The sequence below is a fragment of the Macrobrachium nipponense genome, chromosome 19 (genome assembly GCF_015104395.2).
Source record: "Macrobrachium nipponense isolate FS-2020 chromosome 19, ASM1510439v2, whole genome shotgun sequence".
Classification (NCBI taxonomy): Eukaryota; Metazoa; Arthropoda; class Malacostraca; order Decapoda; family Palaemonidae; genus Macrobrachium; species Macrobrachium nipponense.
The window spans coordinates 1,730,926-1,758,563 of record NC_061088.1 but is presented as its reverse complement, the minus strand read 5'-3'; the positions used below and the strand labels follow the sequence as shown (position 1 = coordinate 1,758,563).

The window sequence follows — 27,638 nt, the reverse complement described above, 5'->3', positions numbered from 1 at the left end:
TTCAGAGTTGAAGAGATGCCCATGGTATACACAGTTATTTCATGTGGCAAATTGCCATCATCCACACAAGCCACTGGAAAGAAAAAAAAATTATTCTCTGTGTTGGCGATCCGTACCTACACCCTGCACGGCCGCCCTCGATGCTGAAATAACAGCAGAGGAGCCACTGCAACAACCATCTGACAACAAGTTCAAAAAGAATCAAGAATAACTGCAGCATAGAAGGGCACCTAACGGCTCCCCAGAATGAGGCTTACCTGCAGCAGGATCTCATCCCTCAACTCTTTTAGTAACTATCGGAAACTTTTGCATTTTTTTAACAGTTTTGTACAGTCATTCAAGGTGCCACATCTAAAAAAAAAATGTAAATGTATAATTCTAAAACCTCAATGAATGAAACTTGCTGCAAGCAAACTTGTTTCAAAAAAAAAATTCAAATATTTAAATCTTAAAACTGATGACTTTCTTCAGCAAAGATTATTATTAAAAAGATGCGAGTGGAGCTGAAAAAAATTCCTGAACCCTGTGTAATATTTTTCCCTTTAATAAAATGCAATGAATTACCAAAATGATAGTTCAAGAATCTTTCTCGTCTCCTTCCTGCTGAGCAATTAGTTAACCCTAGAGGAACATCCCAATGGTGAGAAATAATAAAACAAGTTCTGTGCAATTACATACCTGAAAAGAACTGATGATTCTCGTTTCACTGCCCTGAAAATCTTCCCCATAATCCCCCTACGTTTGGCACACTTCAGAATTTGAACCCCCTGTACAGAAACAAAGAATCTGAGACTCAAGGATTCTTTCTCAAGGGCTTTAATACCAAAATCTTTCAGCACGAGTTATTTTTAACTGAAGGGTAAAATTCATGACAGCTTAATACACATAACAACGTTATTTCTGAGAAAATTAATTACCATTATTAAATAAAGGATACTCTCCAACACAAATAAGGTTTGCTTCCACTTAAGAAAAATTTCCCTGAGTTATATTCAAGTCCAACAAAACAGTGATAGCCTAATACCAGATCAAGTGTGACATTCAAAAGATGAACTATGAACATAATCATTTAAATCATATCCACTATAATATCTAGCATCTAAATAAATTCAGATATACAAACTAACCATTCATTGTCAAGATTGGAAGTAGAATTGGTGAAGGTGAATGAATTGGTGGGGTGTGTGGTGGAGCCGGTGGAGTCCTGAGGTGGCATAGGAATTGCCATGGCCCGGGACTAGACCTGGACCTCGACCCGATGACGAGTGTCTCGAGCTTCTCGATGACGAGCTTGCAGACCGCGATGTCGTTCATCATCTGGGCAGCAATTTCAGGAGAAGCTGTGGACCCTGCAGATGCACAAACACAGGTGTGCACTTCAGTTATTCCACTGCAATATCAACAGTAAATTTTTTAAAAGTCTAACTTGAAAATATTCATTTCTATGACTATGAACATCTTGATAAGTTTAGACAACCACTGAAAACATTTCTAGACATCAGTAGGAAGAAAGTAAAGTGAAAAGATAGAGTAAAAACACACTGAATTTAGACAAAATGGGAATGCGTACTTAGGACACAACACTCCAGCCTTAGTAAAGACATTAACTTCAATGTGGGCCTCAACATCCCTGTCAAACTCCTGTTATTTACAGCACTTGAAATATTTGTTAATAATTATAGACAACAAAAAATTTCTATTTTACTCCACAAGATCTACAAATCTGCCCATACCAATTACTTGTAATCCAAAAAATTACTTCATGTAACTGGAATCACATTAATATATGGCCAAATAAGACCACTTTTAAGCCTCACCATAGACAGGCTGGGAAGATTCATCTTCACTACCCTTTTTCAAACGAGACAAAAACATAGCAGCTTTCTTTCTCCGCTCCTGCTGCTTTCTTTCTGGTTGTGCCGATACTGAATTCCCGTTGCTGTTCTGACCAGAGTTGTTCCGCGATTTCTTCAGTTCTCCATTACTGAATTTATCATTGTGACTGGTGTCATCGTCTTTGTCACCGCCCATTTCTTGCGCTGAAGAACAATTTCAAGTTATGATTCATATAACAGTACATGGAACACACATCTTCTCAAAAATTCAGCCATGAGGTTACATGAAAATTCACTGGTACAATGATAAAGAATCCATGTTTACCAGGAAACCCATACTGAAAATTAATTGATAAATGTTAAAGCAAAAAATATTTTCTTTAGGACAGCTACATAGTAAACTGTAATTTCTAATTAATATACAAAATAAAAAAACTGCAATATTTTTCATCCGTTTCATAAATTCAATCGAATTGTACAAAACATCTTTAACAACTGACCAGTCTACAAGGGAGGTTTGTGTGCTAGTTCCTCAAAATAGAAATTTAAGACACACAACCTAATTTCACAAAACTCACATCTTACGAGACAAAAGAGGGCTTAATAATCATGAGGCAAATAGCCAGAATTCAAAATAAAACATCAGTATGAACAAATCTTATAATTCTAAAAACTAACTATTATTATCAATAAAATCAACAATGCCAACCAAAGGAATGCAAGTGAACTTGATAAATTTCTTCAAAGTCTTATCCGCTTGTATCCCACTATATTGGGATTACGTATATTAAAATAAATTTCTCCATGACTTCTAAGATTTTTAACATGACTCCCTTAGTTCTAATCCCAGTCTTCTAACCAACGTAAATAACTATTAATCCCAATCTCCTAACCAATGTATACAAACTTTCATGTGTAGAGGAAACAAGACAACAAGGTCTCATACCATATTTGAAGATATCATAAACATCTTCAGTATCATCTGATGCTTCACTGGATTCTTCAGCTTTTTCCATCATTTTCTCCTTTTCTAATTTTTCTCTCTTTTCCCGTTCTTCCTTTTCTTTCAGTTTTCGTTTCCTTCGTCTTTCTTCACGTTCAATTCTCCTTTTCTCTCTCTCCTCCTCATCCATATCTTCATCATCGGTGGAGGATGATTCTACAGGAAATGTAGAATGCCGATCGAGATTGACTTCCTGTTCTCTAGACTTAATGGAGAAACTAATAGTAGACGGTACTTTCCCGCTGTTACGCTTGTCCTTCTTGATACCACTTCCTCCTGTAGCTGACCCAGTTGTTGCTGTTGACGTCGAGGTGTCTCCTCCAGCTGATGCTATACTTACACCATTCCCGACACTGCTACCTGCTGAAGAGCTTTTTTCCTGAAAAGAATTTTTAGTATAAAAACACACTCACACTGACACACATACACTGAGATGATCATTTGTTCTCAAGATCACCAGTAACACTTTTTTTAATCGTTTATTAATGCCATGTAGTAAAATTATTCAGCTTCATAAAGAGAACAAAACCAAGATCACATCAGGAAGAATAAATTTACAGCAAGTGAGAAAAGATCATTATTCCCAAGTTCATAAGTGTAACATACCAAATTTTTAACTAATTTGTATTTTTCATAACTAACAAACCTGAGGTCTTAACATTAGGATTTACTAGCGCCAAGCTGGAAACCGGTAGAATTAAAATTACACTTGTGAGATCCAGGGACTAATGGCATCTATACCAGGTCACGGGGACGGGGCATGTATACCCAGAATGCCCACGGCTACCTGTGACCCATCAGTTATATTTCTAACCCAGTTTAGACTGCTAGAGGGGTGGTTCGAGGTGGCCTTTAACTGTTAAGACCTCAGGTTTGTTAGTTATGAAAAATACAAAATTAGTTGAAAATTTGGTATTTGTTCATACACAAACAAACCTTCGGTCTTACATTAGGATAGACTTACTATTGGAGGGAGGTAAGTCTCTACAACTGACTGGGAGTTTGCCACCTTATCCATTTCCGAATATATAGGGAAATTCTAAGAGAATGGACAATGAACCTAGGACCAAAGATATAAGCGGATCTATTGGTTTCCTCCCACTGGGTGTAGATACCATTCTACTGTTTACTCTTGTCCCTTGCGACTGGATCCATTCCTTCACCCCTCTTTTCCTTATTATCCAGAGGGGTGTGTTGCTACTGAAAAGTATATCATCAGCTAAGATAGCTTCACAGTATGGCTGACCATCTCACCTGCATCTAGTCCGTTCCAGCACATGACGGTACTCTCCTTCATATTGCCCGTAGTTAAAGGAGTAGGAAGAAAGTAGTAAAGAAAAAAGACCAGTCATCCCATTCATTCTACTTTCATACCTTCATCTTAGACTAGACGCAAACTGACCTGCCAGGGGCACTGGATGAACTATATCACTTGTTGGGCCGCCACCACTGGACCCAAGGAAAAGGTGTCCAAGGATCTATGGCAACATCTTTCAAATAAAATGAGGTGAAAGTTTTTTGTTTGCGCTTACACACCAGCTTTCAGATTTTATCCACAGACATGTTTCTTCTTAAATGCAGGGAAGCACTCACACCCCTGATGTCATGAGCTCTAGCTCCCACCTGGCTATCTGACCCTCTGTCCTTCTGCAGTATAAGCATCTCTGATCGTCTCCCTTAGCCAAAATGATATTGTATTCTTGGACACTTCCTTCTTGTTCCGTCCTGTACTTACGAACAACCTCTGGCACCCCGGCCTGAGGTGCCTTGTTCTCTTTAAGTACTCCCTTAGTGCCCTGACGGGGCACAGGAGCATCTCAGCTTTGTCGTTGTCTACAAAGTCTGCCAAGGAAGGTATGGTAAAGGAGTCGAATCTGCTGTCTACTATTGTTAGATTTTGGTCTTTGCCACGAATTCTGGGACAAACTCACACACCATGATCTCCAACCTCTCGAGTGCTTTATGAGATATGAGAGGCCATGTAGCTCACCCTTTTGGTTGAAGCCAGGGCCAATAAGAAGACTGTCTTCAGGGTCAGGCTCCTATCCGTGGACTGCCCTTAGTGGTTCGTAGGGGGGTTTTGTCAGACTACTCAGTACCTTGGTCAGATCCCAATCTGGGGCTTTTAGCTCCTTTGGTGGGCATGACTGTTCAAAGCTCCTCATCAGCATGGTGGCCAACTCCCATGAAGACGATATGTCCACTCCTTTCATTCGTAAAACTGAGGCTAGAGCAGCCCTGTACCCCTTCACTGCAGATACAGACATAATGTTTTTCTGTTCTGAGTATAGCAGAAAGTCTGCTAACTGCTGAATAGTGGTACCGAGTGGAGACACGTTTCCCTCTACGACACCAATCACAGTATGCTGACCACTTTCCTTGGTATACTGTTGCAGATGATTTTTTCTGATATTACCTGCCATCTGAGTTGCTGCTTTCTGCGAAAACCCTCGCTCTCGGAGGAGATACTTGACAGTCTCCACCCGTGAAGCGATAGGGACTTCACCGACTGGTGGTACCTCTCCACGTGAGGCTGACACAGAAGGTTGCTCCATGGAGGTAACTCTCTTGGCACATCTACTAGAGTTCCAGTAGGTCTGAAACCACTCTGCTTTCGGCCATAACGGGGCTACCAGGGTCATCTTGAGGTTCTGAGACCGCATTACCCTGTTCAGAACCTGACGGATTAGACAAAATGGAGGAAATGCGTACACGTCCAGATTGTCCCAGGGGTGTTGTAGCGCATCTTCTGCTACTGCCTCTGCGTCCGGGACTACTGAACAATACCCTTCCAACTTTTTGTTGTACCTGGTTGCGAATAGGTCTATGATCGGTCCTTCCCACAACATGAGCATCCTGTCCACTACCTGTGGTGTAGGGACCACTCCGTTCCCAGGATCTGATCCCTGCAGCTCAACTTGTCGGCCCTATGTTTCTTTTTCCAGGAATATACCTGGCCTTGATGTCTACCAGGTTCTCTATAGCCCACTGGTGAAGTTGAACTGTCATCACATGTAACTGCCGAGAAACTAGGCCTCCTTGCTTGTTTATATAAGCTACTACTGTGTGTTGTCTGACATCAATACCACTGAGTGTCCCTTTACTCTCTCCCATGAATTCTTGTAGAGTCAGGAAAGCTGCTTTTCAACTCCAGCACGTTTATATGGAGTTCTCTGTCCTTGCAACTCCATTTTGCTGACACCATCAACTCCTCCATATGGGCTCCCCAGCCTTCTAGTGACGCATCCGAGAACAGCAAGAGGTCTGGGGAGGATTGTTGAAGGGGACACCCACTGTCAGATTGTCGTCATCCACCCACCACAGCAAGTCTTTCCTCACTTCTGCCGACAAGGGAATTTGCTCGTACGGGTGATCTACTGTTGGTGACCAAAACTCCTTCATCCTCCATTGTAGGGACCGAAGGTGTAGCCTTCCTTGTGGTACTAGCTTCTCCAGGGAGGTTAGGATTCCCAGCACCACCTGCCACTGTCTTGCTGCTGTGTCTGCTTTCCCAGAAAGGGCATTCACCACTTGTTTGCATTTCTCTACTCTTTGTCTGTCGGGAATACTTTGGCTTGTGTTGTGTCTATCACCATTCCCAGATATTCCAAACGTTGACTTGGATCCAGCTGCGACTTCTGCTGATTCACCACATACCTATGGCTGTGACAAGCTGCAGGAGGGCCGCCCCTGTCCCGAGTAATTTCTCCCTGGACTTTGCTATCACCAGCCAATCGTCCAGATATCTTATTAGCCTGATCCCCTGAGCATGCGCCCACGCCGACACGAGGGTGAACACTCTTGTAAAACTTGAGGAGACGTTTTCAATCCGAAGCACAGGACCTTGATTCGAAAGCTTTCCCTCCAAGACTGAAGCGGAGAAATTTCCTTGAAGACTGATGGACTGGTATCTGAAAGTATGCGTCCTTTAGATCGACTGTCAGCATAAAGTCTCCGATTCTGACTGCTTGTAGAACCGTTTTCGGAGTTTCCATCTTGAAACTGGTTTTCCTTATAAACAGATTCAGCGTTGACAGGTCTATTACTGTCCTCCACTCCCCGTTGGCTTTGGGTACCAGGAAAATCCTGCTGTAGAAGCCTTTTGTCAGACTGCATACTTGTTGCACAGCTCCTTTTTCCATCATCTTCTTCACTTCGTCCTGCAGAATAGTGGCCTTCTGAGATTTGTGGGCATAAGTGACGTGGGGGGTAATGGTTGATCTGTCAGGGGCGGGGTTACCTCGAACGGAATCAAATACCCGATCCTGAGAACATCCACCACCACTGCTCTGCCCCTAGTTCCTGCCACACCTTCCAGTGATTTGCCAGGCAACCCCCCACTGGTGTGGCCGAGTGATGGGAGGACGCCCCATCCTATCTTCTTGAGCCTCTCCCTCTTCCCCTATTGCCCTTCCTCTGTTGTTTCTATTGTGAAAGGGCCGATGAGTTATCTTCTTTGGGGAAGAGGGTCTTGTGACTCTATTAGGGATGCTATGTCTCACTGTCTTCTTTCGAGACATCTGCTATTGTCTTCCCTCCAAAGGAGTAGTTTGACTGTTAGAACGTTTTCCTAACTGCCTCCTGTTGCACCAACCATATCGTTAGTGTCCTCCTTCTTCTATCTATCGCCTCTTCCATGTATGACCTCTGGCAACAGTAGTTGCGATTCCAAGATATCCCATTCCTCATTGCTAACAGGGAATCCAAATCCACATTGCGGCTTAGTCTAGCCAATGCTGCATCTCTCCTCATAAGCAGGATATTTGCCCAAACATTGGCACTTACGTTTGTCAGGTACGCAATCGCCTAGGAACCTGACTGTAGTAATCTAATGAACAATGGTTCATCCACTACTTTTTCCTTGTTGCTTCCGAGGATGCAATTTTCGCCACTGCTGTTGACCAAAGGTCTAACCAGGAAGCAGCCTGAAAGACAGAAGAAGCTGTTGCTTCTAACGTAGCAGCCTCTTGGTACGTCATCGAAGGGCACTCCATTTTAACCTGATCCAAGGTTAATCCAGGCCTTAACCTTACAACATTAGGGTTCATTTGTCTAGACAGCAAAGGGATCTTCGGTGTCGTATAATATTTCCTTTGCTTTATCATTGGAGGGGGAATAAATTTAAATGATCTATTAGATCTTAAGGATTATCCTCCCTGCAATCTTTGCGTTTACGTGTTGCAAGACCGATTCCGCATGACTCGAACAAGGCAATTCATACGACACCTTGGTATCCCTCTTTAGTCCAAACGCCATGCCAATTCCAGGAGGAAGCATACTGGCCGGTGTTTCTGTCTTCTCCGAAAGGCTATTGAATTGACGAATCAAACCAATAACCTCTGCATACGAGGCCAGAAACTCTTGGTTTTCTCCTTCCTCCGGCTCTAGTGTACCACTCTCCGTCCACGAGGGATGTTGTCTCGCCCCGATCTTCTGCCAGACACGGCCCGGAATTCCACGGCCGCCTGCCCCTACGGCCGCGGTCTCTTTGATCTTTGCTGGCCGCTGTTGGCTCGATCCCGGATAGTCAGCAGGGGAACGAGAAACGTCTCACTCTTTCTCTACTCACGGATCTAGAGCGAGAATCTTGTCTAGATCTCCAAGATGAAGGCTCCCTTAAGACAGAGGTAAGTTCGTCTCTATTAGCATTGGCATCGTTTTCGAGCGTCGGCGAGCCCGGCCTTGACCTTCTATCCAGACGGACACTGCCTTCCACGAACGTATCCGCCGAGGTTGCCAACTCTCTATTTTTCGTACTTTTAATAGGAGCCTTATCGTCCTTCGTACGTATTTTGAACGGCTTACGGGCGAAACTGGGACCTGCATTCCATCCTCTGCTGCACCTTTCGCCGCCAACGTCGATTTTACCAGAGGTATCGCAGTTTTTTTGCGATCCGAACTGGCAACTCCGCCTCGGCCGCTAGCTCGCCGGCCGTCACCTCTCTCGTTTGTTCGGACTCTTGCGAACGGCTTCGTCTGCCAAGCTTGTGCTTAATAGCCACTGATTTTCCGACCTTCTTGCTGACTTGGAAATGACAGTCTTGGTCCGAAGAAGAGGAAGAATTGATTCTCCTCTTGGCCCGAGGATCCGCCAGGAACTCCCGAATCCTCCTCCAACGCTTGACTGGCGCTCGCCGTGACGTTATCGGACTTAGCGATGACACCGAACTAGAGGAAGAAGACGAAGAAGGCGAATCACACTTTTTTCTTTTGTCTCTCATTCTTCATTCGCTCCTCTATATCCTGTAATTTCTGCATTACAGTTTGCATTGACGGGTCAGAAGGCGTATTAGCGTCTGGGTGCAGCGAAAAAGGCCGAGAATCGTCTGTGACGTCATCACGCCTGCCATATCAGAGTGTGACGTATGTTGTGACGTCATCCCTCTCGTAGGGAGAGACTGAGAGGTTTCTGCTGGCAACCGCACGTTTGCTGCCAAACTACCTCCCACGTTCTGCATCGCTGTAAATACTGAGTGGGATGGTGAAGCCGCGGCATTAATTTTCCCATAAATTGCAAGCCCGGGGATGAGGAACATTCAGCGCTGCCGGACCCTGCTGGAACCGTGAAGTCATATAATGCGCAAGCAGACCATCCAAGGTTGGTACGCCTGGTAGGCCTAGCGCTGACCACGTACCATCTAACCTATGCGCTTGAGTAGCAGGAGCCTGGAACAAAGATGGCGGATCTCCCCTCTACTTGCTGGGCAAAAAAGAAGTGTGCAAATTATTCATAAAATTACCCAAGGCCCCTCCTGACGTTTTCCGATACAGAACCGCTAGGAGAAACTGAAGGGGTATGAGACAATTCAAAAGCAGGTGGAGAAAACAATATGGAGCAGCCTGGTTTATTACCGATACAAAAGAAGCCGGTAAGGTTGGTCATCCAAAGATGCGTCACCCCCTTCCTTTTGTATGGCTTTTCCCATAGAACTTCTTCCACTGTTCCACCGACCAACCGCGACAAACAGAACACGGATTAGTAACCGTACATGCGTTTTCCCTGCACCTACTACACGTTGGATGAGGATCCGTCGACACCGAAGTTAGGAACCTAGAACATGGAAAGCCACTTTTACCACACACTGATCACACTTGGAGAAAGAAAAGGAATGAAAAATAAAAAATGAAATGGATAAAGAACGGGCAAACTGAAAAACCGGCTTTAAATGAGATAGACAGTAACACGTCTTATCTTAAAGGCGGTAGGAAAATAACTGGTGGGTCACAGGTAGCCGTGGGCATTCTGGGTATACATGCCCCGTGACCTGGTATAGATGCCATTAGTCCCTGGATCTCACAAGTGTAATTTAATTCTACCGGTTTCCAGCTTGGCGCTAGTAAATCCTAATGTTAGACCGAAGGTTTGTTTCGTGTATGAACAACTAATGAGTTAGGTATATATGTTATATCACAATATACAGACAAGATTTGGACACACTAACCAACAATAAATCTTAAGGATTATTAAGCCGGATTCAATATCATGAAAATCAAAATTTGGCATCACTACTGTTCCTGTGAAGATGCTTCTGCGCATGCAGCCGTGCACCCATCAAGAGCTAAATTAAAAACCAAGGAGAAAGTGGTCAGTCATGAAACATTGACATGACTGAATGCTCTCACCAACATGTGTCCTACACATGCAGTTATATGCATTCTTCCTTCACAGTCTTCAAGATGATAAAACAACAAAGTATGAAGGTCTTAATTAAATTCCTAGGAAATAACCACCTAAAATAAAGTATTAATAACTACAGTGGTACCTCGGTTCACAAACTTAATTCATTCTTCCCAATTTTGGGGGGTTTTCTGGCACAAAGTTATGCTTACTTCACTGCATCCAATAATATATATATTGATATTTTCAAGTTACCTTATGTATTATAAAATACTAACAGCAATCAATGTTTTGGTTTGAAAATCAGCTGAGGGCAATTGTGAGGTAAGTTTATTTTGATGTATTGAACTCGAACCAGAGCAATTTTCTTGCTTCTAGTTAGCGTAAATGAATCATATTGATATGGGACAAGTTATTTTATGTTATACGATGTGTTTTTCAAGTCAAAATATCCCTTGAATATGTATCATTGTGAACATTTTTTTTCGTTAGTAGATGGTGCCGAGGGCATGTTTAATGCATAAAAAAAATCAACAGATTGAGTTCGATATTTTCACCTGATTTCATTAGGATACTACGAGCTTTACATATTTATCTTTTATCGAAGTGGAAACAGTAAAATGTGTTCTTTCATCCCAAATAGTTTAGTCGAGTTTGATGGTATACTATACCGAAGTTTGCAGTTTCATCCATGTTGCCAATGTTTGATAATAGTTGTTAGCAGATGAACATTCTTTCCTCAGCTTCAGCTACAACTTGCAGCTTAAATTAGCAGTATATGTCCTTGCCAATCTTTTCTCCATAGCAAATAAGATAGTAGTAATGTAAAAAAACGCATATCAGTCCTATTCTACTTAACATCATTAGTTACATAACTACATCATAGCAAATCAGCTGTTCTGGCTGTATGCATTTACACAAGTATAACATTACTAACAAAAATACTTTTAGCCTTCTCTTTTACTTTTTATAACTTAACTAGAAGATGGGATAGCTAAAGAGATGGAGGAAAAGGAGTTAGCATAACTTGAAAATGGGATAGATAAAGAGGAAGAAAAGAGGTTAGCCTACTGCTTGCATGCTGGTGGCCTGAAGCACAGTTCACGCACCAGAAGAAAATATTTTCAACATCTGATTTGCAACCCGATTTGTCCATGAACAGGACTGTTCGTGAGCCAAGGTACCACTGTACTACAAAATGAGCCACTGGAAAAGTTCACTGAAAACAGCAACCTTGACTAAGCTGATAAGATTAATAACAACCTATTGCACATAATAAAAGCTGTCTTAATCCAAGCTCTTTAACTAAACCTAAGAATAACCTCACAGATAACTTGAAATGCAATTTACTCAAGTGGTTTTTCTGGAACTGGCAAATAAGCTTTTATTTCAGCATTGTGTTCTTGAAGGAAAAGTACACACTGCAAAGACAACTGACATTTAAAAACTTCTGTCCCCACTCCAAAGTCATGTATCATTTTGTTAAAAATCTCAAAGCTCTGTAAATTAGCTCACTCAAAGTCAAGACTGGAGAAGATATTAGAATTGTTTTAGACCTAAAATATTAATTTCTTAACAACAGACAAAGAAAACTTTAAACAATTCATTCAAGTGTTATGCCAGACAAGATAGCAACATGATGTATGCAGATGCTGGCATTTTACTTTCCAAATTCTGGTCATTCTGCATTGTCAATTTCAATCTTCTATACAGTTCAAAACTGTGAGAGCTATTCCAGTAAAGTTCTGAGTAAGAGTAAGTGATAAAAATTAACAAATCCACAATGAATATGGATTATATAAATGCAGTGTGGCATGAAAGTAGTACAGATACAAATCCTACCTTCATCTGTCAGAAAAATAACTTAAATTCTCCATAACTCAGTGATGCTACATAAAATACACAAAGCCTCACCAAGAACACACCAAACATCTCCAAATATACTGTTAAACTAAATATACTGTTAAACTACTCAAATATTGCATGTACGTACTCCCCTACTCTCAGAACACTTGAGCCACATATAACACTTCTGCCAGTTCCTCTATGGCCTAAATAAAGTACTGTAGCAATTCAAAAACTTCCAAGAGGGATGTGAGTAACATTCTCCAAGTTTCTACCACATGGACAGACAGTTAACTTCACCCTGATTACTAACTTGACTTTTGCAAACTTTTTGTGAGAGAGCAGTGGCCGATGAAGTGTTTACATATTTAAAAATCAAACCAAGAAAAAAAAATCCACGCTTGCAAAATCATTATACAGTGTAAACAACACTGAAGGTGAAGTACATCAGAATATTTATTAAAATAAAACTGATTGTACACTAACCTCGAAGTTTTCCTTAAAAATGTCTCCATAGACTTCGTTGTACAGACGCATCTTACAGCGATAATAAGGGAAATACTCATGATCTTTATTTAGGAAGCTGAACCGTGGATCATCTGGAAAATTAAAATGGCAAAACACAATTAATAAAGAATTTATCTCTTCACAGCTTTCATTTACTAGATACTTTAGCCAAGACAAAATTCTAAAGCACTAACAACAATTCTCTAAATTCCAAATTACAGAATTGAAAAGTCTGGTATACATAAATGATTCTTTTTGAAATATGAGAAACCTCAAACTTACTTCTGCTCCGCACCATTGATTCAAACTCTTCTCCATTTTTAATGATATAGCTTGCCATCTTATCGATAACCATTTGAACATCAGGTGGTGGCCACTTTATATTACTATATTCATTCGAGTTGTTTGGAGCAAGCAAAGCTTCAGAGTTCACAAAATCTGGTTTATCTTTCACCACGTCGCTAACTTCGTCATCTTTCCTTTCATCATCTGAGCAATTATCATTGGTCCGGTTGAAAGATGGATAATCAACCAAACCCTTGAATTCAGGTGAGCCACTTGTGCCGACGCCCTTTTTCTTTTTCTTGCGGTTGGCACCATCTACTTTATTTCCTGTGGCAGGAGTCGTAGCATCTGCAACTGGTGTTGAGGTAGCTACTACTGGAGTCACTGCAGTAGGAGGTGCTGCTGCTGCTGCTGCTGCTGCTGCTGCTGCTGCTGTTGCTGCTACTGTGACTGGTGTGGACGTAATGGCAGATACACATGGAGATCCAGGAGACTCTATTCCTTCCACAGTGGCAGAGTTTTTCTGCTGCTCCTTTATCTTGTTAATAAGCTTTGAGTAGGAACAGTCAGCAGAAGGCTTGTGTAGGGACAAAGGTGTCCCTGGGGTGAGGTCTGGCTTGATGCCTGCTGAAAGGGATGGGTGCAGGTATTGTCCCTCACTTCCCTCACTATCCCTGCGCGCTTTTTTCTGATCATCATCATCAGCTGGGCGGTATCTGTAAAGTTATATACAAAATGCATAGCTTTATGGTACAATGGGGTTAAAAGCTATAATGGATGACAAAATTAACCCAAGTTAAAAGTATTATAAGTGACTTATTAAGTACTATATGCATAATAAACCAACAGAAATTACTATCACAAAATAATTATCGCAGTCTATCAGTACACGTGGGTAATCAAATTCTGATGTCCCTTGGTAATTAAGCTATTGTTAATTTATTTCATCATCCTATGCAGTGGTGCTTAGGTTTGCAGGTATACATGTACAAAAATTAGTTATTAAATTCCAAAAACTTCAAAAACAGAAAAGTGTTTCTTGCTAACTAACAAATTTACACAGAACAGTGATTTTAGTATGGGTAGAAATTTAAACTGCACAATATAACTGATAAATTTTAGGTGAAATAATCAACCATGACATATTTTGACCAGATGATTAATTGCATCTTTTCATCAAAATTTCTTTTTAACATGTACGTATGTATGAAGACCAACTGAACAAAACCTGGCCACCTTAAATATAAAATTTTGTAAAATTTCTCATATTTCCATTTTCCTTTTTCTGTAAGCCATCATAAAGTTGGAGGTTTATAAGCTGCCCTATCATACTATTAGCTATGGCATACAGAATCTTATAGGCGATACAACTATATATAACTAGTTTCCAATGTCAAAATGTCCTCTGACATGCAGGCTAGCAATACCAAAAATAAGCCATGGGTACTGCAAATATATAAACCCTTAAATGCAAAACTAACACCCACATCACTGTTTCACTTGTGAAATTAACTTAAAATTTATTAACAATACAGTACAGTACACTGAATACAATACACATCATACAAAAGAAACTTAACCTGCCACTTTTTATCATAGTGGTTGTGTGTTTGTAGAAAGCATTGAGAGGATGATCAAACGACAGAAAGCTGAACATCGGATTACCCGCTTGCTTAGTCTTAATCAAAATCTCCATCTGACCCCCCTGAGCAGCAATGAACTTCGACGTTTTCAAGATGATTTTGTTCTGTTTCACGGTCTCAGGCTGGAGGAGCAAAAAGGAAAGATTCAGTGTCAACAACAACATTTTTTTCTCTTTTGCAATTTATAACCAAATAACTACGTACTGGTTTTGATCTACAAGGAAAGACAAACAGATACCAAAAATAATTACTCACCACCACCATGCCTGGAGGAACATTCAATTCGGGAGGAGGGACGAAGGTATCTTCATCTCTTTCGGGAAAATACCCCATTTCCTCTGCCTCCTGCGGTTCCTCCACCTCCTCCGCACTGCTTCAGGCACTTGCTCCACTACATATCTGCTGGGCCACCATTGTCTGATCATCATAACTAAAGCCAACCTGACTATAGGGTGTAGTTGTCAGAGCCCAGCTCTGCCCATTAGCCCGCTTGGTTTCTCCTCTGAAAGGATAAGTAAGAGTACGTAATTCAATAACAATACAAAAAAATGCAAACAGTTGAAATAATAATTATATACCTTGAATATCAGAATATATATACACAACTTGGAAAAAAACTAAATAAGCCCAGTGCCCATAAAATCGCAGAATATGCAAAGATACTTCCCCATATTATAAGTGCAAATTGAGCATTTATGAATTTTTAAAAAATAAGTAGGAACTAGTAAAAACATAAAAACACTCCAAAAAAATGCATATCTAAGAGCAGAATGATGATAAAGCATGAAATATGAAGAAATAAAAGGAAACAAAAAAACTTTCCACATCAATTCAAAATTCAAAACATCATTTTACCTGATAAGCTTGATGCTGGAACTCATCATGGTATAAGGCAAGGTAGCGCTCATAATCACACTTTTCCTCTTCCGCTTTTTCTTCTTCTGTAAGTCCTTCCCAGCGGTCCCCACCACCACCAGACTCGGCTTCTTTCAAGTCATAGAGAGCACCGCGTACATCAAACCTACAACCAGAACACAGAATCCATTATCTAATATTTCCCTTTTCATAAATATATACTATAAAAAAGGTAAAATAAATTTACAAAGAAATGTGCACCTCTAAAATTACAATGTCCAACCATGAGCATTTATTACAACTCTTTGTCAAAGGTTATTTTTGCTAATGCTTGTAAATATTTTTTATAAATGAGAGCTCAAAAATCTAAAAGTTCTTAGAAATAGCCTGGCTGGCTATGTTCTGACCACTGTGCACAAATAAATTTGCTATAAAAAATATAGCATTAAAAATGATGTTATTATGATATAACAAAGTTTCATGTATACTTACCTGGCAGGTATATATATAGCTATATTCTCTGTTCGCACTGGCAGAATTTTCAAAACTCGCGGCAACCGCTAGATCACTGGTAGTTCAGGTGATCGCCACCCCGTTCCCGTGGCGCTGGTGCTCGGAATCATTCCCATTTTCGTCAGATTTTTTCTCTGAACCCTGTCTCCTGAGGGGAGGTGGGGTTGGGTGGGTTGGGAATTTAATTATATACCTGCCAGGTAAGTATACATGAAACTTTGTTATATCATAATAACATCATTTTCATGTATGACACTTACCTGGCAGGTATATATATAGCTGATTGACACATTTGGAGGTGGGTCAAAGACAGCAACATTGTAAGTTTTAAAATTTAAAATAAATCCCAAATACTCTTAGATTCCTTACCTGCTAAGGTAGCTGACTTCATAAATCCTGCCTCTTAGCCTGCTAAACCTTAGTAGCTCCCAACTAGGATATGACCTAATAGTTGATGAAGCTAAATACAAGGGTCTGACAACTGGACGGGACCAATTCGTTGACAGGAAACCCTAGCCCTCTCTTACCACGGGCATTCATGCTAGGATAAGTTAGACCACCTGAACCACACACAAAGCTAACATAACACACTACACTTCACAGACTGAAGAGGAAATAACCCTCTCAGACAACCATAAAAACAACACCACTTAATTAAAATACCTAGCATGTTAGTAAGTTATGGGGTGGAAAACTCCCTTGCCCAATACTGCTCCTGAGGATACATAAGGGCCCAACGTTTGACAGTTGTCAAACGTTGTTTTGACGTTTCTAAGGTAATGACACGCAAACACTGAATTAGTCCTCCAAAACGTCGTTTCAATGATATCTTTGAGGGCCATATTCCTTTTAAATGCCAAGGAAGTAGCTACTGCTCTCACTTCGTGCGCCTTAACCTTAAGGATGCCGAAATTTTCTTCTTGGCATAACCATATGTGATTCTTTAATCAGTTCCCTGAGGAAAAAAGGCAATAGCATTTTTGGTCATTGCTCTGCTAGGGTCCTTCACAGAGCACCACAGTGATTCTGAAGTTCCTCTAATATTATTGGTTTTCTCTATATAATAGCGCAAAGCCCTTACTGGACAGAGAACTCTCTCTTGTTCCTGTCCCTAACTAATCTGAAAGACCCATAATCTCAAAAGACCTTGGCCAGGGATGAGCTGGATTCTCGTTCTTGGCCAAGAAAACCTCCTGAAAAGAGCAAACTGCCTTGTCATGCTTCCAGCCAACATGTTTGCTAACTGCTTGCAGCTCACGAACCCTTTTAGCTGTGGCTAAGGCCACCAAAAGATAGTCTTCTTCGAGATATCTCTAAACGAAGCTTGATCCATCGGTTCGAACTTATTAGTTCCTAAGAATTTCAGGACTACATCGAGATTCCAGGAAGGTGTTCTGTATCGGTGTTCCTTCCTTGTTCCAAAGGACCTTATGAGGTCTCTCAGATCGAGATTATTGGTAATATCTAAACCTCTGTGTCTAAATACTGAGGCCAACATACTACTATATCCTTTTAATTGTCTGAGTTGACAACCCTACTTCCTTCTTTTAAAATATAAAAGGAAGTCGGGCAATTTTGGGTCACAGCGGTACTGGATGAAGAAATCTTCCGACTCTTGCACCACTACGAAAGATTTCCCACTTCGCCTGGTACACCTTAATAGTCGAGGCTCTTCTTGCTCCGGCCACACAGCTCTGGCCGCCTCCTCTCTAGAAAACCCCCTCGCTCTGACAAGTCTTTCGATAGTCTGAAAGTAGTCAGACCCAGAGCGAGGGTGTTCTTGTGGTACCTGTTGAAGTGAGGCTGTTTGAGTAGATCTACTCTTGCTGGAAGTGTTCTTGGTACATCTACTGTCCATTTCCAGTGACCTCTGTGAACCAATCTCGGGCCGGCCAGTAGGGAGCTATGAGAGTCATTCTCGTCCCTTGACTCTCCCTGAATTTCTTCAAAACCTTTCCTAATATCTTGAACGGGGAAAGGCGTACACGTCTAGCCCGTCCAATCTAGAAGAAAGGCGTCTACTGCGACTGCTTGACGGTCTGGGACTGAGAGCATAAGTCGTCATCTCTGTCATTGCGGTCGCAAACAAGTCCACCACTGGACGACCCCATAATTTCCACAGACTCTGGCATACTCTAGATGAAGAGTCCATTCTGTTGACAGAAGTTGACCTTCCCTGCTCAACAGGTCCGCTCTCACATTCTTCTCCCCTTGAATGAACTGGTGAGAAGGGTTACGTTTTCCTTCTCTGCTCATAGAAGGATATCCTCCGCCAACTTGCAAAGAGAGACTGAATGCGTTCCCCCTTGCTTGCGGATGTACGCCAGAGCTGTGGTATTGTCCGCATTGACCTGCACCGCCTTGTGCGGATCACCGCGTTGAACTCTTTCAAAGCCAAGAAAATCGCCATCAGTTCTTCCTGTTTATATGCCAAGACGCTTCCTCCTTGCTCCAGCGACCTGACACTTCTTGAGGCCGAGAGTCGCTCCCCAGCCTGCGTCCAACGCGTCTGGAAAACAATACAAGGTCTGGGTTCTTCTGCTGGAGCGACGCTCCCTCCGCTAACTTCCCCGGAGTTAGCCACCAAAGTAATTCCTCTTTGATCTTGCGAGGAATTCGAAACAGGAAGGAATCCGGTTGCGATTTTCTTGGCCAGACTTGGTTCAAAAAATATTTGCAAGGGTCTCATGTGAAGCCTTCCTAGAGAAACGAACCGTTCCAGTGACGAGAGAGTCCCCAGTAAGCTCATCCACCCTCTCGTGCAGAACAATTGTTCTTTTCTCTAGAAGGTCTTGTACTTTCCGGATGCATTGAGCTTGCTGTTCGGGAGATGGAAAAGCCCGAAAAGTCGCTGAGGAAATCAGAATCCACAAATAAACTAGCTCCTGATTGGGGATCAGATTCGACTTTTCTAAGTTCACCATCAGCCCTAATTCATTCAGTTAATGCCAACGTCATTTCTAAGTCCTCAGACATTGTCTTCTTGATTGGGCTCTTATGAGCCAATCGTCTAGGTATAGAGACACTCTTATCCCTAGAATATGTAGCCACTTCGCCATGCTTGACAGTCACTCTTGTAAAAACTTGTGGGGCCTGTGCACAGTCCGAAGCAGAGGGCTTGAACTGAAAGACCCTGTTCTGGATCACAAATCTTAAGTACCTTCCTGGATCCTGCATGAAGTTGGATATGAAATATGCGTCTTGAAAGGTCCAGGGTAACCCTCCAGTCCCCTGGACGTACCGCTGCCAGTACTGAACCGGTCGTCTCCATAGTAAATTTTGTCTCTTCACAAATAAGTTGAGTTGACTTACGTCCAGTACTGGTCTCCATCCCCCCGAGGATTTCACTACTAAGAAAAGCCGGTTGTAAAATCGGCCGGGGATAAGTGATCCAGAACAGGTTCTATTGCTCCTTTCCTGAGCATAGAAAGTACTTGCTCTTGTAGTGCTTCTTGTTTCCCTGGAGCGCTGTAGTGAGCTCCAAGCTCTCTTGGCGATGTCGAAAGAAGTGGTTTCTTCAGAAAAGGGATCTTGTAACCTTCCTTGGCTACCGTGACGACCCAAGGATCTGCCCCGCCCCCTTTTTCTTGCCAAATCTCCCAAAACTTCTGGAGTCTGGCCCCAACTGATGTCTGAAGGACTTGTTCTTCATTGTTTATTACTGGGGTTTCGAACCCTCTTGGGAGGAGCTCTTTTTCCTCTGAAGGAAGGACGAGAAAAGGACTTGCCTCGAAAGGGCTGACTAGCCTGTCTTGACTCCTTAGGTGTCTTCTTAACCACTTTGGTGGGTAAAATTTCTTACCGAAGACGTTAAAAGATCCTGCGTCGTCCTTCTGATTCAGGGAAAGCGAAATATCCTTGATAAGATCCGAAAGAATAACTGATCCGAGAGTGGGGAAAAAACCAATTCGGATTTCTGAGCGTTAGAAACGCCCTTTGCAGCAAAAGAGCACAGGAGTGACCTCTTCTTTAAAACTCCTGCGGTGAAAAGCGATGCTAACTCATTCGCCCCATCCCTTAGGGCTTTGTCCATGCAGGACATACTACTGCTTGGAAGTTGCGAAGCAGTTGATTCCTTATCTTCCAAGGTTCGTCCCAGAGCCCCCAAGGACCAATCAAGAAAATTGAAAACCTCGAATGTCCGGAATATACCTTTCAAGAGATGATCTAACTCTGATGACGTCCACCACACTTTAGCCGAATTCAAAGCATGTCTGCGGGAACTGTCAACAATGTTGGAAAAATCTCCCTGGGAGGAGGCAGGAACTCCCAGGCCGAGACTTTCCCCAGTCGCATACCAGATTCCGGACTTCGATGCCAATTTGGCTGGAGGGAAGGAGAAAGAAGTCTTGCCCGCTTCCCTCTTTTCTTTCAACCACGTATCGATCCTTTGAAGAGCCTTCTTAGCTGTAATTGAAAGCTTCATCTTCAAAAACGATGACTTCTTCGGTGTTTTATTCTTGGAGAATTGAGAAAGGGGTGACATCGGAGCTGAAGGCTGAAATTCCCCTTCAAAAACTGACAGAAGGCAATCAGTTAACTTCTTGTAGCCTGAAGAAGGTGCTCACCACCTAATTTCTCTTCTTCAGACGCTAAGTCTTCCATCTCCTCTTCTGCCGAAGAAACATCTTGTAATCCAAGGTCTTGCTGCTGAACATCTTCTCTAACCTCACGGGAAGAAGAAGGCTCCTGCCGCCTGCGTCCTACGTCCTTCTGAGATACGTCGACCAACAGTGAATCCGCTCCGAGATTGCGTCCTGCGTCCTGCCGCCTGAGAGTCCGTCCGACTTAGCCGGTAACTTGCGTCCTACACGAGAATCCGAAGTGCGATGAGGAGGAGGCAACAATAATGCGTCCTTTTGGAGGACTTGACGGGGAGAGACGCGTCCTTACGTCTCGTAGGAGGATGTTTCGTTGCTTCCCACGATTTAACTAGATCGGCTAACCTTCCTTGCATCTCTTTAAGAAAGTCCTTAGTCTCTGTTTGCTGACGGGATGCCTGAGCATGCGGGGAACGAAGACGAGAAGTATTGCTACGACGAGAAACTCGAACCTGAGGTCTACGAGAAGGAGAAGATACAGGAGAAACTGCCCAGGATGCAGAAGGAGGGCTCCTATCAGGCGAACCGCCGTCTAAATGAAGTCTTGCGTCCTGCCTTGAACGAAAAGTTCTCCTCCTTTTAACCGGAACCACGTCTTCATCGTCACTAGATGAGAAAAATCTCGGGGCTACTCCACCGCTCTTTGAGCGTCAAGTTCATCCTGAGATGACGTAGGTCTATGCGTCCTCTTCAGCGGACGCGATTCTTCCACATAACGTCGATACCTGCCTGACGACAGAACTATCGTTAGAAGAAAAAACACTTACCCATTTTCGCCTTTTCTATGGCGCACTGCTGCAGCCTGGGACGCAACAGGACTGCCTGAAGGGACGACTGATCGTAAGGGAACCCCTCTCGCCTCCCTTCGACTGTCGACATGCCTTCTCCCTTGGGTCTGGGAGCTTGGCAGAGGCCTAGGTCTAGGAGCAACGAGAGAGACGATCAGCCGCCCCCTCCACTACACTGACACTCTCAAAAGTACCCACTTTGTCTGTAAGACGCTGAATCTGATCGCCCATTGACGCAAGGGCGGCAAACACTTTCACATAATTAGGATCCCCAGAAACAGCAGCAGGCGCAGGAGAAACCTGAGGAGAAAGATCTACAACTTCTACTTGGGAAGGAGGGGGAGAAATAACAGAAGCATTCAAGGCCTTACTAGAAGAGCCTGACCTCTCACTCCGAGACACCGATCTCCTTACTCTATCCTTTTCTAGTCTCTTAACATATTTAGTGAAAGTCTTCCATTCCTTCTCATTTAAACTTTCACACTCATTACATCTATTATCCCAAGTACACACACCCTCTCTACACTTCTTACATACTGTGTGAGGGTCTACCGAGGCTTTCGGCAGTCTCACCTTGCACCCTTCTTTCACACACACTCTAAATACTAAACCAGAATCAGACATTATAAGAAATTCCAAACGCGATTGCCAATCCAACTTTCCAATACGATACCCAATAAATCCATCAAAGTACAGCGAAAGTCAGCTAACGAGTTCGAAATCCTAGCAGGGAACCCACAACGATGTTGCCGGTTCGGCTGGCAGAAAAAATCTGACGAAAATGGGAATGATTCCGGGCACCAGCGCCACGGGAACGGGGTGGCGATCACCTGAACTACCAGTGATCTAGCGGTTGCCGCGAGTTTTGAAAATTCTGCCAGTGCGAACAGAGAATATAGCTATATATATACCTGCCAGGTAAGTGTCATACATGAAAATATAAAAATCATCACAGGTGTTTTGATTGGGCCTTGAAATGCACACTTCCTCAAAAGAGGAATTTGTATACCTTAATATCTATTACTCAATGCACCTTTAAGAACTAAAAAACACAAAGCGCGATTCCAGCTGGCCCTTCTAGCGAGCTGTCTTTCTGCTAAAACCAGGTGAAGCCACAGCCACCATTCAGATATGTACTTCCATTTCAAGTTCTCACGCTATTCATTTTGACCATTTTCTGCATCAATTCCCATCTCCTACATATCATGTAAATATTCTTCAATGATATATCTGGCCTCCCCACAGGCTGGCACCTCTCACTTTCAAATCTATGACTTCACTTGGCAACTGTTCATCAGCCCTTCTCTTCATGCGACTGAACCATCTCAATCTATTTTCCACCTTCTTAACTACTACATGTTTTATGAATGTTAACAAGTGAAAATTCCTTCCTTTATTTATACTTTGTATCCATGGCACCTACTGACACCTTTTGTTACATTGTGCTTAATAATGCCTTCAACCCTACACAAAACCACAAAATTCACGCAGCCACCTCAAGTAGAACTTATTCAAGACATTTACTGCATCCATGATTCAAGTCTAAGGCTAACAACTGCCCATCATTTTGCCCATTTCGTCGTATCAACAGCATCTCAATACCAAGTTCTGATAACTTGTCTTTGGTTCCAACTAAGTCTAGAAGTGGCGTCTAGGAGTTCCATTTCTTTTGATTTGATGCTGTTACACTCCTCCTGTGAGGGCGGCGAGAACCCAAGGAGAGAATAATACTAGACTATGTGGATCTTAGAAGAAGATGAAGAGGAGAAAAAAATAAATAAATAAAAAAAAATGTTAATGTCTAGGAGAGGGCCGCATGAAGATATCAGTGATATTCAATGTATTTTTACTAGAATGTGTAGGAATGTATGTAAGTAGTGGTATACGAGTGAGATAATTTAGTGAAATTCAATAACAGTCGAAATATCGACGATCAAACTCACGCTTCTCTTGTCTCCTCCCAGAATTTTTCTAAGTCTGTTGTTATTGTTGACTGTGTCTTGTTTTTAGCTCAAATGAGCCCTGTAACTACTATAATCCGCAGACAAACTAGTCCACTATGACGTCTTACACGTTTGGCCAATCACAGTTTCATTTTCTTACACATCAACTTTGGCCAATGGCGTGGGTGTTTGAAAATTTTCTCAGCGCGACAATACATTATCTTACCCAGGCTTTTCAGTTTGTTCTTAGACATGGAGGCCGTAGCAAGCACTTCATCTCATATTGCACAAGAAGTTGAAATTCCAGCTTCTTGTCCTGCTGTTTCCTAAGTTACAGTGAATTTGTTTTAGCTTATTCGGGGAATATTGAAAAACAAGTGGATTCGTCGGGTACCTGGCCACTTCCTACTTTAAGTTGCATGTCAGGGAACCTTGCAACGACTTCACGTTTTCCTCAAAGCAGCAGCACATCTTTATCAACAACAGTATAAGGTAAGCTTCATTATTTATAGAGTATATTATAATGGTGGTAGTATAACGATGTATACAGTAGTACCATCACTTTGGATTTGGTTTGATGGATGTGTCAGGTAGTGGCCTTAAGGGGGGGGTCGCAGGGGGGTCCTCCGCCCCCCCGCTAGGCCTAGGTAGGGGTACAGGGCCCTAGGTAGGTTAGGTGGTTGTATTAGGTTCGGTAGTGCCCCGAAAATCACTGGCCTTAAGGGGGGTCGCAGGGAGGTGGAGCCCCCCCCCCCACTAGGCCTAGGTGGGGGTACAGGGCCCTAGGTTAGGTTAGGTGGTTGTATTAGGTTCGGTAGTGCCTCGAAAATCACTTTTCTCCCCCTCCCCCCACCCACCCACCCCGTTTTCCCACTGGGATCCCCCATAATTGAAGTAGTAGGTTTTTATGCTTAGATTTTGTGTATAACAGTAACTCCTAGTTTCTTTTTTATTCATTTCCTCATGTTTCTATGCGATGTGCAACACCAATCTGGTAGTTTTTTGCTGTTTTTTCATCGTTATACTTGAAAAACGGGTGCGGCCTTCTCCTGGACATTTAAAAAAAAAAAAAAACAAAAAAAAAAAAAAAAAAAAGTCTTCCTTCACCAACCACAATTCAAACCTTGACTTCAATAAAATGGGACAAAAGAACAAGCTATGAACCTCCTACCTGCAAGGTCAAGAACATGCAATACCTATTCAAAGCTAAAAGGGAAGAGAAGAGGTACCCATTTTGCCAGTGTACCAGGTTAGGATGTTGTAAATTTCAGCCTAAGTGTTCACGGCCAGCACCCTTGCCAGGTACCTGAGGGTGCAATCCTGCATTTACAATGTTTACAGCTCTCTGGACTGAATAAGCGAGAAGTCCAGATAGGCATATGAACCCAGTTACCACTGGAGTCTCCCATAATTGTTAAATAGGCCTACAGTTTAGAAAAACAATAAAGAAAACAAAAAAATGGTCTGCATTAACAATACAAAAGTGTTTTGCACCAACACGCTACAAAACACAACATAGCAGCACTAAAAATATGTGGTTCATGTATTATAGTACCAAATATGAAGATACTCCATAATAGTAGTCTTAAATAGGCCTAGGCTACCTATTGTATACTACCTAGTACGCAATTGTAATCTAGCTATCTGTAAACAGACTATTCACATAATAAATTTTGTGGTCATAAAAATTAAGGTATACGAAATGCCTAAGCACAAAGTCTATCCACGAAAGACTTAGCTAGTATATACCTAAGCCTAAGTCTACATTTCACTCTTTCGAAACCAGACATTGACCTTTGATCCACTTGACCTTCATTGTGGGGAGGAATCAGCTCACCTTCATTATAACATTTAAAATGAAATTCAAATTAAAACAATTGCCCCAGGGGATAACAGTTGACGGATCATTTAAGCAAATACACAGCTAAACAAACGAACAAATAATTACTAGATAATTAGCCTACTAGTACTACGTAAGCCTAGGTATTCGCCTACGTATCAGAAATGACTAATAAAATACGAATATTTCCTTCCGTAACGTTAGAAAAAGCATACTGCATTGAATCCAGTCGCGGAGAAGAAAATCCATAAAAAGTAATTCATTCATGTGAATATACAAGATGAATTATTAATAAATAAAAAAAATCACGGGAGTTGTACGGCGACACGAAGAAGCCTAGACTTACTCACCGATCTATCATCAATTTGTTGTCCCCCATCCAGGGAATGAGGTGTTGCCCCTTGTCCAAAAACGCCGCCTTCTCATTGTCTCTGAAGAGCTTGCAAGAGTAGCCAAAAACCAACAATTCTTCGGGCGTACTCGTCGAATCTTTGGGACGATTCTCTAGCAGAGTCCGACCGAGTTCGGACGCCATGTTTTGTTGGCCTCTTCGTCAGTGTTGCCAATTGTCAAGTCTGAAGGAACATTTGAGTCTCCGAGATTTTGCTCCGAATTATATAGCAACTTTTGGGAGGGAGACTGGTGATTTATGGGTACTATTGTTTGATAATATTATCATATGAAATAGATATATAAAATGTTTGGTATGATAACGAATTTTATTTCATGAAAGGCCACTGCTCATGTTTACCAGAGTTGAATTAACAAAAATACACAATCATGGCCACCTTGGCAGTTTGTTAGGACCTCTGTATGATGGACATTGATGGTACGTTTTATGGTATATCATTATAAATATCGAATATCATTTCATGGAAGGGCGCTGCTTATAATTTGTTGCGTTACTGTGACATAAATGGGCAATTAGAGCACCTGCAAAGCTCTTTAAATGAATGGTTATCAAATGAAAGAAAAATGTCAAGAAGTTTGTCCCTATAAAAGCAAGTGAAATACAGGAACGTTCTCAAGACAGGCTGAAGTGAAAGGAGATACAAATATAAGCATGTTTATCTAACGAAACGATTAAAGGTTGAATCGTACGTAAAGTGTACCCAAAAAATTTACTCTCGTGAGGAAAAATTATGGTTCAAGGGTATTAACAAACAACTTTTGACCTGCCGTCATCCAGCTGGTACTAAACTCATTCTGCAGAATAAAGAGACTTTCTTTATGTATATTAAATGGAGTTCACTACCCGCACACCATCACCGTTATCCAAAGGAAAATGAAATGTTAAATGCACAGTGCGCTGTATCGTATTGAGATACTTAAGTTATAATAGTGCTTTGCTAAGAATAAGAAAGAGCGACCCTTTGGGAAAAAAAAAAGATGTAAATTGAAAAAAGTATGATTTTGACAAATAGCGGCAATGAACTCGGAGAAAAAAAAATGAAATATCCAGTTAATCAAAGGTGTAACAATATGTTATGAAAAATTGTACAATTAGAGAAAGATAAACAAAATTATATACGTATATATAAATATAAAGGTTTTTGCCACGAAGGAAAAAATTAAAAAGCGAGATAGCCGAGTACTTTCGGTCTTGTTCCGATCCTTTACTAAAGGGAGGCAAACTGATTTTACAGAGGAAAACATAGTCAATAGAAGGCTTAATATCGAAACTGACACTACAAGATTAGCAATAAGGTCGATTTCACTCTACAGAAACGAGGAAACGCCTGAGGGTAGCCACACCTTGGAGGATACATACGCGGTAAACAGGTTATTCTTCCAGAAAACAGTACATTTTGAAAAAAACAAGGAAGCATATACACTTAATATCATGAAAATTTAAACTTTCCAAACCCCAAAAACATCCAAAGACGACGAAAGAAAATATAAATGTATATATATCGAGCAAGAGAGAGAGAGAGAGAGAGAGAGAGAGAGAGAGAGAGAGAGAGAGAGAGAGAGAGAGAGAGAGAGAGAGAGAGAGAGAGAAATAATAACTATATACATGTGGGACTAATTTATTAGTAGTTCATTTATTTTAAGGTCCTTCATAAACATCTTACAAATATATGGGTCTAAATGGTACATTCCCGGACTAAGATTTAGGTTGTTTTTATGTGTGTGTAATAAGTTTTATAATCAGGTCATTCACAAATTTTGGAGAATGAGTCCGTGACGGCATAACTGCAGCTAAATCAACCAAATAACCGTTAGTTTTGCAGATATCCGGGCTCGGAGATCAGTAATTCAGTTCTACCTGTTTGCTAAGATCTGTATATGACATTCAAAATCACTCTTGAGAGAGAGAGAGAGAGAGAGAGAGAGAGAGAGAGAGAGAGAGAGAGAGAGA

At 41.8% G+C, this 27,638-nt stretch overlaps 2 protein-coding genes across 2 annotated transcripts in view; both read right to left on the bottom strand.

Annotated features, from left to right (window-relative positions):
- The window catches only part of LOC135219101 (aurora kinase B-A-like), a 115,604-nt gene that overhangs the window by 44,336 nt on the left and 43,630 nt on the right, over positions 1 to 27,638 (bottom strand). The window lies entirely within an intron of this gene.
- Positions 1,807 to 25,845, bottom strand: LOC135218863 (splicing factor, suppressor of white-apricot homolog). Its single transcript, XM_064255314.1, is given in 9 exon segments — positions 1,807 to 2,039; positions 2,782 to 3,217; positions 12,788 to 12,900; positions 13,091 to 13,809; positions 14,674 to 14,858; positions 14,992 to 15,186; positions 15,188 to 15,238; positions 15,592 to 15,757; positions 25,627 to 25,845. Coding segments are annotated over 9 exon segments (2,283 nt in total). The 5' UTR covers positions 25,812 to 25,845.